Source organism: Choloepus didactylus, chromosome X (assembly GCF_015220235.1).
Source record: "Choloepus didactylus isolate mChoDid1 chromosome X, mChoDid1.pri, whole genome shotgun sequence".
Taxonomy (NCBI): domain Eukaryota; kingdom Metazoa; phylum Chordata; class Mammalia; order Pilosa; family Megalonychidae; genus Choloepus; species Choloepus didactylus.
The window spans coordinates 132,751,362-132,766,805 of NC_051334.1; the positions used below are offsets into that span (position 1 = coordinate 132,751,362).

The 15,444-nt window shown below is 41.5% G+C and overlaps 1 protein-coding gene across 3 annotated transcripts in view; it reads right to left on the bottom strand.

The window, feature by feature from the left end:
• Positions 1-15,444, bottom strand: part of AMOT (angiomotin) — an 82,957-nt gene that overhangs the window by 55,880 nt on the left and 11,633 nt on the right. For 2 of the 3 annotated variants that reach the window (XM_037821466.1, XM_037821465.1), the window contains exons 3-5: positions 11,202-11,350; positions 8,443-9,376; positions 1,006-1,498 (exon numbers count right to left, since the gene is read on the bottom strand). In XM_037821466.1, coding sequence (XP_037677394.1) covers positions 1,006-1,498; positions 8,443-9,314 — 1,365 coding nt within the window. In that variant the 5' untranslated portion in view covers positions 9,315-9,376; positions 11,202-11,350. Of the gene's footprint in view, positions 1-1,005; positions 1,499-4,843; positions 4,856-8,442; positions 9,377-11,201; positions 11,351-15,444 lie in introns of those variants that run through there. The other variant, XM_037821467.1, reaches the window with a different exon arrangement.

Sequence of the window (15,444 nt, forward strand, 5' to 3'; positions counted from 1 at the left end):
TGGTGTTTACAAATTCTCCACTTCATTCAGGTCCCTGAAATTTCTACTCCCAGGGTATCTCCTAAGGACAAGTTGTTGAACAATCCAAAGCAATCCTCCTTCTTCCCACACCTTCACCCTCACCTCTAGGTGAGGGAGATCAAACCACATGAGCTCCACAATGACAAAAGCTGCAAAGAGCCTGCCAAAGGCATAACCCTATTCACCAACAGCCATTGGAAGACAAGTACTGAGGTTCCTAGCTTGGGGAACTCAAAAGCTAATGTCCCAACTATGGGACACAGGACAGGAGCAGGGAAGAATGTGAATGCAAGAAGCGCACTCCTTTTTCTACTTTTTTCAGCCTAGGGCTGTCACTTGTCACCCGGCTGTGGTGCTAAACCTTTACTGAACCCCCACCTCCACCCCCAACTCACACACCAGAGAAAGAGAACAGATATTGAATTTGAGTTGAACGGAAGGACAAAAGCAAAATGAGGAAAGAAAAGGGTGTTGAAAAAGAGTTTCTCTGAAAACTCCCACTACGAAAAGTACTTTAAGCCATATCCAGAACAAAGCAAGGCAGAATCTAACTTAATTCAGCTGGCGAGATTTTTCTAGGAACTACAGTTTTATATTTAAAATGCAAGTTCATTATTTGGGAAAATATAATCTGGAGAAAAGCTTTAAAATGCCAGCAGAACCTTCACCTACATAGGCATCCCCAGTGTTTTTGACCTTATGAAGAAATCTCCCTGCCTTTTGGAATTTTAAATCAATCAATTAAGCTTCATTTAGGCTTTTGGTATCTGGGGAAACTGTAAAAATGTGTTTTCCCCCCACACGTAAGCAAAACGTTACTTCTAGATAGAGAAGCAGAAGGTCCCTTCCAAAGCTTGATCTATATCTAACCTTCAGATATAAGAATAATGAGATATGCCCATGTGTGGAGACTTTTATGTCTATATTAAATAAGTCCCACAAATAAGATATAAAAACTTTAATATTCCCAGATGGGGGCCTCACCTTCTGCAATCTCGCCACCTTCTCGTAGCATCCTTCCAACTCCTGCCACAAGTTACGGTTCTCATCTGAGAGGATCTCAACCATCTGCTGGGCTCTGGAAACAATGGCAAAAGGGTCTGCTGGCATTTGTTGATAAGCAGCAGATGACTGCTGGGCTCTAGGCATAGCTGAATAGACCTCTCCTGGCTGTTGCTGCTGCTGCTGTTGTTGTTGGTGGTGGTGATGGTGTTGTTGCTGTTGTTGCTGACTCAGGCCAGGTTGGGAGAGACGGTAATGATCTCCCTGGTGATTGGGAAGGAAATGCTGCTGTTGCCTAGGCAGGTGAGCTGAGTGGTCTCCTTGGTTTGGGACCAAGGGGTGTTGGGCAGGAGACAACCTAGTGGATGGTGGAGACTGCAGCAAGGGCAAGGAACTCCCAGATGTGAGGGAAGAAGTAGGGCTGTGAGGCTGAGAGTTCCTGGCCGACAATGGCAGTGAGATGTCCTGTGTTGGCCTGCAAAACATGAAGGACATCCTCAGGTTAAGTTCTCTACTAAGGTACCACAGGAGAAGAGCATAAGAAAGTGAACTGAGCAGGCTTCCAGTGCACCCAGGACACCTGCAAAATGAGGAACAGGTAGGGTTAAACTATGTGATGTCTGCAAAGGCCTCTATGGTCCTTTCTATGTCTCACCTTCTGTAACTCTACCTGATAGACAGAGGTGTGATCCCATAGGAGTGTCTTTAGAGGTCTCTGCAAATCTAAGTGGCATATGCCTGTATACTTGCTGCTAAAAGTGTAAGCATTTAAAAATGATGTGTCCACAAGGTAATTTTCATCTCATTATTTTAAACAAAATCTTTTCTGACATTCTGTATGTGGTTTAGCACACATAAAAATTTAAATTTAGAAAATACATTCCATTTGTCCAGTAGGATGCAACAAACAACTATCAAAACCACCCTTCAGCTTGCTCTCTGCAACACCCTTTGATAACTCTGAAGAGTCCCCTTGGTCACATATTTGCAAAAAGTTACTTGATGATATGTCAGGTAGATACTTAATACATTAGAGACACCAAATAATTATTGGTGATTATAGTTATAAAAGGTTTAATGGTATCCATCAGAGTAATAATACAAAGATTTGGAAGGTGTTATAGGCAACACTGTCATACTATTTTTAATGTACTGAATCACAAAATTTAAGGGCTGGAAATGTCTTAAAGAAATAATCTAGTCAAATTCCATCCCTGGACAGAGGAGGAAACTGAGGGCCAGGGAGTGGACATGATCTGCCAAATACTACAGAGTAAGTGATAGTGCCAGGGTAAGACGTTTGTTTCCTGATTCCCATTTTCATGCTTTTCCCACCACCCCAATGCATTGATTTTCATATCCCCAGGCCACTGCCAACAGAAAGTTCCAGAAAGAGAACTTTGGTACATTGTTCAATGTGGTTCTACCGTTTTTGTACCTAATACTGGATGATTAGCCATTAAGGTAAACAATTAGAGTATGTGGATGGATCACTTCCACCATCACCATTACCAAGAATAATATCTGTTAGTGTACACCGAAGACAAAAAGTTTGTTTTCCTCTCAACCCATGCCCAACTAACCTCATATACCCCCAAACCCCAGTGGATAATTGTCTAGCATAATGATTTCTCAATCAAAGAAAGACAGATGGCTAAGAGCATGGGATTTGGAACCCAACAGAGTTTAGAGACCCAGTTCTACTGCTTACTAGCTACATAACCTTGCTCAAGTTACTTAATCTGCATAAGCCTCTGTTTCATTCCTGAAGTCACAAATGAATTGCAGGAATACTGGACTCTTCTCATTTTTTAGCTCAAAAGGAATTACAGAGTCTCTTATCTGTCTCCCAGTAAGATAGCCAGACCTTGATAGAGATTTTACTTATGGGATATCCATTTAATTTTCACACAAAAGTGCATAAAATTCATGGTGGAACAGGGACAAATCACCAGGAGCAATTGACTTTTAACTAGCATTCCATATACTAAACGACATCCCTCGCACACACACTCCAGTTATCATTATTGTTCATTCATCTCTCCCTCGAAGAGATCCTCAGTATAAGGACTTTTACAGCTACAGAAAACACTACAAACACAAGCTCATGGGTACTCAGTTACCCAGATATTCACAAGAGCCCTCAAACCAACTCAAACCTTAGGTTCTCTACCTCAGCTCAATTTATGCCTCTGGTGACCCCCATTCTTTCCATTTCGGATACATCAATATAAATGTTTGCTGAATATTGAAGAGGGCATGCAAATTACTTGTGCACATAAGAATTTACATGGCATTCATGATAACAATCATAAAGTTGCTAAATAACCTTTCTAAGAGCTCAAAGCACTTATCTAATCAAAAGCCTGGGGGTGTTTTTCAAATATATTTGGTGAATAGTCTTTGCCTGTTTTTCATACTGTGCATCTTCAGTTTCCTCATAGGTAAAATCGACTATCGACTATGTGCTCTCTCTCATCATTGAATAAGTGCTATTATAATTTATACATATCCCAAGGGTTAAAATACAATGTCCCATAACTGAAACTGTGGAACTGTAACCCATAACACTCTTTGAAATTACCTATGTAACTACTTGTTAAATCGTACTTTGAAAGTTAGCACCTTTCTGAATATATATTTCACAATAAGGAAATAACTGAAATTGTGGAACTGTAACCCATAAAATTCTTTGAAATTTGCTCTCTAACCACTTGTTAAATCGTACTTTGAAAGTTATCACTGTTCTGTATGTATGTTATATTTCACAATAAAAAATGTTATATATATATATATATATATACACAGAGAGAGAGAGAGAGAGAGAGAGAGAGAGAGAGAGAGAGGGAGAGAGGGAGAGAATGTCCCAGGAGTTGTTGGGGCTTTTGGATCTCTAGTATAGATAAGAGGTGCTTAAATTTCTTATTTTCCAATGTCTTTTCCAGCTCTCAAAATGTAAGGGAAGGAATCACCACATTATCCTTCATCCTTACTCCCAGGATTTGGAAGCCCAAGGCCTGGGAGGCATTCTCTTTTAAATACTGAACGTTCAGTTCAGAACTGGGCTTCCTCCTTCTAGTCCCCCTGGGCCCCATCAAGGAACACGGGGTTCTCTCAAACAGCCTGGGCCATTGACCTCCCACTTGCCTGGAGGCTGAAAGGCCCCTCCATGCCCTAGACAGGCTTCCCAGGGTCCTCGGGAAGGAGGCGACCACAAAGTCTCTGGATGGGATAAACCCAGGATGATGACCCCGGCCATGACTCTGGGCTCTGCCTAGAGATAAGGGAGATAAAGGCAGCTGTCCATTGAGGTTCCTAGGCTAGAAAAGGAAGCAGATCTCAGTGCACCGTGATGTTGGGAAAACCAAGGCAGTCTGTCACTGGGCAGAGGTTTGCAAACATCAAGCAAGGCTTGGGTGGTTGCAAAAGGAGAGGAAACCCTCCAGCAAAGGAACTCCATCTGGGCTCCAGCATTCGCCCACTGCAAAAAAGCAGGACAGTATTAACACTCATGTGAAGTTCTCCCTGAGAAGTGGGGAGAGAGGAATGCAGGGGTGGGGGAGAGCTACTGGGGATATCAGGGGACCAAAACATATTCAAGATTAAGTAGCAATATTAACAGTCACAGCAATGACAGTAATAATAAAAGCGGCAGCAGCCCAACTGTGCGAGCTACAAACTACCCAGGACCTTCCACTACACCAAGGAGCAGCCTGAATCTCTCCCCACTGAAACATTAACCATGAACAACCAGCCGCCTGCAGACAATAGAATCCCACGATATCATGGAAGGCCCCTGAACTGCCTCCCTGCCCCTTACCTCCTTTCATCCTGCTCTTCCTAAGACTACCTGGTCCCTTGTGCTCTGCAGAAAAGGACAGATAGCACACACACATGCAGGACTGAGGCCCATGGCTAAAATCGGTGTCCTCCCTCTCCAAAGGCCTGGGACACTCCCTCCGGGAGGCAGCCTGTGAGGACACAAAGGGAAAGTAAAAGCCGATCCCTCTAGCTGACACAGCATCTTCCACCCTGCCACCAGGCTGACTGGGAGTCCTCACCCTCCCCAAATATGTATGTGTGTGCGTGCGTGCGTGCACACACACACTCTCCTGACCTACACTTGTTTAAGCCTGCACATGTGCCACTCACACCAGAGCAGGTGCCTGGAACCCGATTTATTCTCACCACAGAAATGGTTCCTCTCCTAAGCACTATAATGAATCCTGTGAATCCTGGAAAGGGCTGCAAATTCCTAATTGTTTTTCTTACACAACCAGCTCTGCTCTGAACTAGAGTTAGGTCACCCTTAGATTCCACTAAACAAAGATTTCAAGAAACCTCAGACCTGGGCATGATTTCAAAAACTGAAAGGAGGTGGTTGCTTTATAAACAGAAATGATTTAATTTTTAAAAGCAGCTGATAAATTTATAAACTCAGGGTGCAGAAAAGGCTCAGCACTCAGAGGTACAAAAGACTCAGAAAATTTTAAATTCTTCAGATGGCTTGACCTTGTTTCCATCCAGAGTTTTGGGCATTCAGGATCTTTATTTTTAAGTGGGGAGGAGGGCATAGGGAAGATGAAGTAATAAAAGGATTGTTTATAACAATTTGTTCATTTTAACAGCCAATCTCCAGCATTCCACTACACAAAGGTTTTTTAACAGCAGTTTGTACAAAGGGCTTTCTTTGCACCCTGATCTGTAATTTGTGGATTAATAACTAAGAATTTAGTCTTCTAATTGTTTGATGCTTGTCACAGTTATTTGGAAAGGTACACAGAAACTGTACAGCTAACTAGTTAAAGGAAACAAAGGAAAAGAAAAGTGTTACCACCTAAAAACAGTACACTTCTGGAAAGCAGTTCAACTGCCTTCCCTTGCCAGAAGTTTGTCAATAGGTGCCAGCCACCTCCTTACCCAGGGTCCTGCAAAAATTTTACAGACAGAATTTGCCTGATTCAGACCCAAACTTCACACAGAGCATCCTCTGACTGGGATCTTTTGAAATTTGCTTATTCACCAACCATATCAAGCATCCTGCCCCTCTTTCATAGAGAAACAAACTTTAAAGCAAGCCTGTATATTAAAATACTGCATGTAGGGGACCTAGAGATAGATAGCAACTACTGAAGGGGGGACAATAATCTAACAAGAACAGATAAGATATTGAGAGTAATCATAATGATATGGGAATGCTCAGCAATGACTATGGATTGTTAATTTTCTTGGGGAATGGTAGGAATATGCTGGAAGCAATGTAGTTTTAGGGTATTTGTTTTTCTTATTCCTTTCTTTTGTTTTGTTTGAATTTTTAATTTGCTGATAAATGAAGTATAAAAACTAAAATAAAATACTGCTAAAGAGAAGGTGTTCAGCATGGACTCTGCTACCTTTGAGGGATAGAAAGAGACAGATCCACAGATAACTTAAAAGGAAGGAGAAATTTAAAATATATTCCTGTAAAATATATGCAGCTAAATTTCTCTGGCAGTTTAATCAGTATGGGAAGAAAGAAAAATCCTTTTTTAGGCTCATTATTTATTTAGGCAAATCAAAGAGCTTTTCCATCAAGTTACAAACACTGTGGGAGTCATTTCAGATCACAAACAATACTGTTGAATGAGTTCTGAAAATAGCTTTCCTGGGAAGGCGGGCCATGTACTGAACCGGGCTTGGGATTCTGCTCTACACCCCAGCCAACACACTTCCCTCCCACAAGGCAAGAGTCCATCCACATACAGGAGGGAGTCCCACAGACTCTTCCATGCTGATAGGGAAAACAAAACAAAAACCCCAGCTTCATTGACATTTTGCTTGCTTGAATGGGTTTCCACCAAGCTAATCATGGGAACAGACCAACCCCTCCCTGGGTCTTCCGTTTCAGCGGGCAGATGGGAATCGGGTTCTTGTCTGAACCTGAATGGCCCTGTTAACGCATTTCCTGTTCTAAGCTACGAATCAGAACTTAGGCTCCTGCCCTTTGAAACCTGCAAAGAGGAGGTTGAAAAGGGTTAGAAAATCATCCTGCGTTAAGGAAAAAAAAGTCCTAAACTAGCAAAAATGGCAGTGGAGCCCAAAGTTATTTGCCTCTGGCTAAAAACACAGGACCTGGAGGGAGGGAAAAATAAATAAGAGGAAATGTCAGGTGTATTCTCTTACCTTCACCCTACTCCACCCCTGGCTGCCTTCTCTCCTGAGTCACCCAATGAACTTCAAGTCAAGTGGTTCTTTCCCAAATGAATTAGGAGGGAATAGGAGGCAAATATACATCAAAGAGTTCACAAGGCTAGTCTATGGGCTGCCCATGGATAAAGGCCAGTCTAGGTCCAGGGACTTCAAACCTTATGGCTACTCATAATTACCCATGGTAACAGGGGAGGAATATCATAACTAATTGCCATCATTGTTGCCCATAGTTTCAATCTCCATCCCCACTTCACATCCTGAAATACTATTGATTGGAGATATGGCCCCAATACTAGCAATGGTAATGATGAAAAAACTCATAAGTTATGGTTAATATAGCAATGGGACAAGAGTCCCCTTAATAATTAAGAGGTATATTTAGGAAGAACTGAATATACAAACCAGCCCTACTGAATTAATGGCAAGTGGTACAGGAGTTATGCAAATATGTTTCCTTCTACATTTTAGCATCTGACCAAAACTTCTGTATGATATGATGTGGATTTGACTTAGAAGTTTAAAGTTGTAACTTCAAATAACAAACTCTCAGCAGAAGAAAAATGAAGTAGTTCAGAGTTCATGAACTGCAAGGAGGTACAAGGCAAGTAGCCTTCTGAACCTGCGCGCGCGTGCGCGCGCACACATGCACACACACACACACATATATAGTTCCTCCTATAGAGGTATCTGGGTGTTTGTGTAGTGATGGAAAAAATCACAGTAATCCAATTGAAAAAATTACAGCTAATGGAAAACAGATTTGTTCACACAAAAAAATAAGCAATGAGATTTGTATGTAGGGGAATAAATGGATGTGATAGGATGTTCCAGACTAATTCAAGTCCAAGATAATTTTCTACTGCTCCTTAAGGAAAGGCTTAATAACTCAATAACTTCAAAGAGATGGAACACTGACCATCTTTCAATATCCTTGGAAACAGGACAGGGAATACCAGCTAAAATCAAGACCTGTCCTCCTATTCATCCACTAGGCAGTCAAGGCCAAGCTCAAGCTACAAAGTCAAGGGAATGTTAAGACAGTGCTAATTAGGGATGAAGTGGCTAGAAATTCAGTTTGGCAGCTAATTTACTAAACCAAGAGCCAGCCATGCATTGCAGAGTTTGTTATACCAAACACCTCCACATTCCTTCCCTTAAGATTCCCAACACGCAGCAGAAGCAGCTGGTTGGGGAGGAGGTCTGGAAATGACAGAAAGGGATCTCTCTTACCTGGCTGCTCCATACTCAGGGGGATGCTGATACCTCATCAGTTGCCCCTCTGTTCTCCCTGGCTGGTTCAGACGATGCTCACTATAGAAGTGCCCTGGCTCTTGGGGCTTGCACACTACAGACTGGGGTGGCATGGCCTTGAAGGGATACTCTGGTGGGGGGCCTCGGTGTTTCATGCCCTTCAGGCTATGCTGATTGGGAGGTGGCCCTTGGGCCTTGTAGAATTCACTGGAACTTGTTGGATTCTTGTAGAGGTCATTGTGTTGTGGTGGGGAGAGGGGAGTGCTGGTAACAGGTGGATGGGCCTTAACTCCGCTGGTGGCCAGTGACATCTGCATTAGTCGTTCACTCAAGGAGCGGACATGCCCTTGTTTAAGGTCTCTGAGTCCTTCATCCTGGTGCATCTTTCCAGGATTGAGCCTCTGAACTGATGGACGTCCCTCGGTCCTCATCTTCTGGTTGGTGACTCCAGTGACGTAGAAGGCAGCTCCAACACTAGCATGCTGTTGGCCCCGAAAATACTGGGACTGGACCTTGGCTTCTTCATAGGTTGGTAGTTCTTCATTGTTCTGCATTCTAGGGGAAAGCTGCTTCTCCATGATGATATTTTCTGACTGTATTTCCTGACCTTGGGGTTCTTGTCGAGCAGCATGAGCCACAAGCTGTTGGTGGTGGTCTTGGGGACTCAACGCATCATTCTGAGGGCCTGGGTTTCCACTGCAGCTGGGGAAAAGTGGGGAATTCCCTGTGGCTTGCTGGTGTATGGCAAGCAGGTTGCGATTCTCATTAGGATTGCCATAGCGAAGCTGCTCTTGTAGCAAACGCTGCAATACTGTGGCTCCTCCGCTTTGCTGTTCTTCGGAATTTCTCATCTCTATTGCTGGTGGTGCCTTGTGAAGAGAGAGAGAAATTGGACACCTGGGCTGCCCTTGACCTGGGAAGGGGAAACAGGAAGCTTAACACCTAGTTGATGGATAAATCAGTCCTCTAAAGAGGAAGAAAATGGGTATTTGGGAGGTGAGGACTCCATTGCAGAAACAAAGTAGAAAATTGATTCTAGAATAGATTAATTGTTGGTGACTCCTGATTCCTGCCTCTATCATTGATATAATGAGGAACTAGGAGGTATAAGAGCTCTGTGTTTGCTCTTTCACTTTTAGCATGCATTAAATATTCAATCTTAACTGTTAAGAAGGCTAGGAAACCTTGGACAGGGTGATCAGAGAGAGCAAATTTCCTAGGTCCTCACAGGCATTATCTCTCTGTAGTACTATTTCTTTAATTAAAAATCCAACTTACTTGGCTGTGGAGGTGAAGGTTGACAGTAGGGAAAAGTTACCCCATAGAATGGATTTGTAAAGCAGTTCGGAATATAAAGGGAGCTATAAATGATAAATGAGGACTAAAATAAATAAAAGGTTAAAAGGCCTTATCTTAAACTAGGTAAAAATGATCCCTGCCTTGATATAAATAGTCCTCTCTGATCATGAAACTCTGAAATATGTAGTTTTATAAAAAATTGTTTTTGTATTGTCCATTTTGGATTCTTCTTGCCAAGGGCTTAATAAGATAAGGACTTCTAGCCATCCAAGAATAGTCATTAAGAATTTTTTTGTTGTGTAGGAGGAATATAAAGGGGAAGTCCTCTTTCATTTGAAATGTACCTCTGACAACATTCAGAAACTGAAAAATAAAAAGGTCATCCTTTTGGAAGGGCATGATTACCATACCATTTCTCCACACACCATTTCTTCTTAAGGAAGTAATATGGATTGAGTGAAACAGGTATCTTTAGTAAGTAAGACAACTCAAGAATCAAATTCTAATACTTTGTTTTACAGTGAAGCTTAAACAATTGATCACCCTTTTCTTAGCATCTCTTTTACCATGTGAAAAATGAGTAGTGGGTGACATCTGTCCCATACTGTCTTTTGGCACTATAGAGTGCACACAAACTCATTAGAGACTAATAAAATAATTGGACAGAATCTTCTAAGCTAAACATTGTAATTAAATGCTAATGTTAAATAATGAAACTTTCACTTTAAGTATCTTACGTGTTCTTGGAGAATGGTCATGATGTCACACAAAAGTCATATTAAACATCAATGTAACCAGCCTCAGTTTCCTGGATGAGAACTCAGGAAACATGCCTTCCATTACACTATTTCTATTATGTTGAGCAGCCTCCAATCTATCTGGAAACATGACCCCTTTCCTTTAGTCTTGCAAGGTGTGACTCAGAATATGTGTATGGGAGATGGCAGTAGGTCATCTTCCCTCCTTTCTCACTTCTTGCATGATTACTGTTACCTGGTTTCCAATTTCTCTATTGAGCAGTTTGACCCCTCAGTCAACCTTCCAAAGGCCCTTTTTAAATCCCATTCACGATATTCTTTTGGAAAACGCAGACCAAAGGAGTCCCTTTCTCTCCCTCCCTGGGACTCCTGTATTTGAATTGTTAAATTGGGTTTTCTGAAAGGCTGACAAATATGACATATAAATTTCTTTTGGTTCCTGAAACTGGAGAGATTATGACCAAACTAGTTTTCCTCTCTCAAAAACAGAGACAAGAAGATGTGTGGTTAAAACAAAATTATCTACAAACCCCTTCTGCAAGGCAGGGAAATCCAGATATTGAGCTGCCCAGATCCCAAAGAGTAAACCACCCCCTCCCATTCCATGCCCACCCCACCCTGCACACACATCTGCATGTGCGCACACATGCACACACATGCACACACAACAGTGGTCCATACCTATTTCTGCTTTCTTTTAGGCTTAAAGCCTTGATCAGGATAGGAAATTCTTTCTTATGAGTAGCTCCAGAAACCGCAACGGCAGATTCCCTCTCCCCTAACACTCAGGTTCAGGTTAAGCGCCGTCCAGAGTCCAACCACTGGTCACTCTGAAATGTTCAGGAAGGACAGGGAGGGAGAAAAAAAAACGTCGTTTCTATTTTGCCACCAGTGGCCAGCAGTTAACCAAATCAGTTCTTCCAAGTGATGACTTGTCTTCCCATGTGCAGAATCCACCTCCTCTAGAGCAAGAAGGAAACCTCACTGTCCAGCAGCTTTGTTCAGGAGGTCATGCCAGTCTCCAGGTGATAGAAATGTTCAGATCTGAGACTGGAACATATTGCTCTGTTTTAGCTTCACAGCCCTAGAAAGCCATTGCTTCCATTCTGAGTTGGCATGGAGGATGATAACAAAAGCTATAACCACTGTCACCTTTAGGGTGCAACTTTTAAATTGCTATCATTAGCAGGGCAGGGCAGTGAGGCTTACTGCCCCACATCCTAGAAGGGAAGGAAGTCATCATAAGGTCAGCTTTTGGTCAAAAAAGGAACACACAGTAAAGCTCCTGATATAATTGTCTCAGCCTTAGATTGAGAGAAGAAAAAAAAAAAGACTTCTCAATCAAGTCATTAAGTGCTTATTGCATATTGGCTCTTCCAGACATTTTTCCAGTCTCAAGCTAGACGCAATGAAGGATACAAAAAACACCAAAAACATATTTCCTGCCCTCACAGAGCTTACAGTCTGATTGGTGGACCCTCCATTCTTACTGGAGTAGGAAAGATGATTGCCTTTCTCAGTACATGGCAACAACCCTCTGCAAGTGGACGATGCATTGATTTGCCTTGTCAGCACTTCCACTGCTCCAGTATCTCAGTAAAAGAAAGCTACTAGACTCAGAATAGAAACTAGATGTCAGTGCCCAAAAGATATCCATCAAGAGTCCTCATTTCATTAGCTCCCTGAAGACCCTGAACAGATCCAAACAAAATCGTCAGAAACTGAGGAGTTTGTGTTTAAGTGTGATGCACATGAACCACATTCTTATTGCCTGTCCTGGCCATCAGCCATGACTCACCCATATTACTTAAAGGAAAGGCTTTACTCCACACCAGAGACTCCATTTGAGCAGTAAGGCAATGCAAAGGAAGCACACAAAGATCTCTGTATTTTCAGGGCATGTCCAAAACATCCAAGTTTTTAAAAAATCCAGAAAACCACACAGGAATTAATTTAACATTATTTACTTGCAATGTTGCCAAAAATAAATTGAACAGATATTAAGACAACAAACACAAAATTTGTCTTTCCATCTTGTTTTGGCCCAATGCATTGTCACGATCAGAAGTGAAATTGTCTCCAGTCTGCAAGGTAATTATTTTAGGTTGTCTCCTCTAATTTCAATGCAAAGAAACAGTTTCTAATTGGAATCAAAGCTGAACTGTTAACAGAGCTATGGTAAATAACCACTGTGTTTCTATTGTCCAGTTCTAAAGAAAACATATTTTTCTTCTTTTTTTTTCCACTGAAACATGCAGAAAACAGCCCAAGGCTTTTAAACTCTAGTCCCTGGAGAGAAACCACCACACAGTTCTTGCCCAGTACCATTTAGATTCTTCATATAGATTTTGACTGGCTTTCTCCTGACACCCAGCTCCATACTGAGGCTACTTCACTTGTCCAAAGTCTTACTCTCTTCCCTTAATTTTGTCATCTCCTCTCCATATCCTTTTCAAAACCCAAATCTCTTTATGCCAACCAGACACAGATCATTGTTCCACCTCCCCCACCCCTTTTGTTCCTGTTTAAAAACGGAAAAGAAATCAGACTAAGGAAAAAGCTTTGCAGATTCCTCTTCAGTTTACCAATTTTTCTTAAAGAACTGATGTTCATCTATGTGTCAAGAGTCACTTATGGAGGAAAACACTATTCCATTTATTTGATAGAGAAAGCAAAGAAAAGATTCCCTGTCTCATGGACAAGAACTAAAATGGTATGAACTCGGTAACCTTTAATTGCCACACAGCTTTAAACACGCAACTACCAGGGTTCTGACATAATTTTCAATCAATAAAATAACCTTAAGGATATTTGATAGGGGAAGAAAAGATATTGGTGCTTCTCTCTTAAAAAATGCAATTTGAATTTATATATTCAACTCTTTTGTAATGACAACAGGGCAGCAAGGCTAAGCTAAATTCTTGCTCCATTGGCAGTCGTTGTCCAACCCTAGTATACCTGGGAGGTTCAACTAAAACATGTAAAGTTAAGCCTAGATTTTTCCCAGGCCAAGTCCCAGAAAACCAACATTACAAGGTGGTCAGGGAGGAACAAATTCCCACCCTTCAAATAAATTTTAAAATAGTCCTGTAAGATCTTTTGCCCTCACCCCTCACTCTACCCACCATGATGAAGTATCTAAAGTCTAAGAAACCTGTTTCTCTGCTAAATCTTGATCAACTTGTTTCACATAATTTTACTCCCAGCTAAATGGAAAGGAGCTAATTCAAACTTTTCCCTATAACTATGTGCAAGTATTTGTGCATAAAACATACACAAACACAACTTCTCATACAGGGCAAGAGGCACATGGGCCACACAGAATTCTCTCATGTCCTCTCAGTCTACTCCATACTGTGGCTGGGACTATCCTAGAGAAAACTTTCCCAACCCAACGGTCTTTAAACCCAGGATACTAATTAGCTTCCTTTGGGAGGTAATAAACAATAGTCTTTTTGCAGGTTATCCCTAAACTTTCAATAGGTTATGGATAGGCAGTGTAAGTAACAAGGTTAAGAGCCTGGGCCTAGAGTCAGACTGCCCAAATTCAATCCTGAATCTTAGCTTACTGCTTCACCTTACTAACTGATCATGTGTTTTGATCTCCCCAAGTTTCGCTTTCATCATCTGAAAAATTGGGATAATGGTGCTCATACTTCACAGAGCTATTATAAAGATTAAGGGAGGTAATCCATATAAAGTGCTAAATATAGAGCCTGGCACATAGTAAGGGTTCAATAAATGTTGCTATTATTATTATTTCAAAGTAGCCTTTCTCTAGAAAACTGTGGCAATTTTTTGACATGTTGTTTTTTTCTAACCTGTGTTTGCAACTCAGACTTCTGTGCTAGGAGTTCTTAGATCCCTGAAGGCCAGAACTAGAAAGATTTCTAGGAGATGATCCAGTAGTCTAAGATGCTCATTTTATAGACGAGGATACTAGGGCCTAAAAAGGGTCAGAGTCAGGACCGGAATGCAGGTTTTATAACTCCCAGGGCAATAGTCCTTCAATTAGAACATATCTAGCACTATTAGCTTTTATATAGAAGATGCTTACTAAGTATTTATTAAAATTGAATTGACCTTGGTTTTATTAGACTGTAGACCTGGCTTAATGTTACCACAAATTTTCCAGCTCCATTGGAAGTAAAATGTTAACAGCAGGAGGGCAAGTTCAGAGGTAAAAGGAAAGTGTTTGTTTAGAAGTATGGCAGAAGGTCCTTGGAAAATCTCTCCACATTAGGCCAAGATATACAGGTGGGTTAGAGAGTAACATGCATCTCCACTGATCAGTGTTTCCACACCCCTGTTTTGTCAGCATCATACCAGCTTGTCATTTGCTTTTACTTAACTGGCTAAAGGAAAGGCTTTCAGTTGGTCCCAAATCTTTGCTCCCTATCTCTATCTCTATCTAGATCAGATTAGAAAATTATTTTAAAGACCACAGCAAGGCCTTGGTGTTCCCACATCTTACAGGGAATCAGTGTAAGTTATCTGTTTCTGAGATAGTAACTCTTAAAGGCTTAGTCATTTTTGAACCCAGTTTTACATTTGTGTGCTCTTAAACAATAAATGTGAAAACGTTAATGGGCAACAAAGGTGATCAACTCTAATTTAGTCTACATAAGCAGTGAACTATTGGGCAGCAATGAGAATCCTTTTCCCACCCCCTCTCTACTCCCCTGCCCACCTGCACACACCTGCACCCACACACATACACACACACACACACTCCTTCCAAGGGAAGACTAGATTATGCTACCACATCCCATGCCTTATTTCCTAAGACATACTATAAGGGACCCAAAAAATCATTTTAAGAAGAAAATGAGAAAAGTTTATGAATATGCCTAGAAGGTGCCTGCCTTACCTATCTCCTGCCTCTGATAGCTTACCACTTTTATTTTTATTTATGCTTTATTTT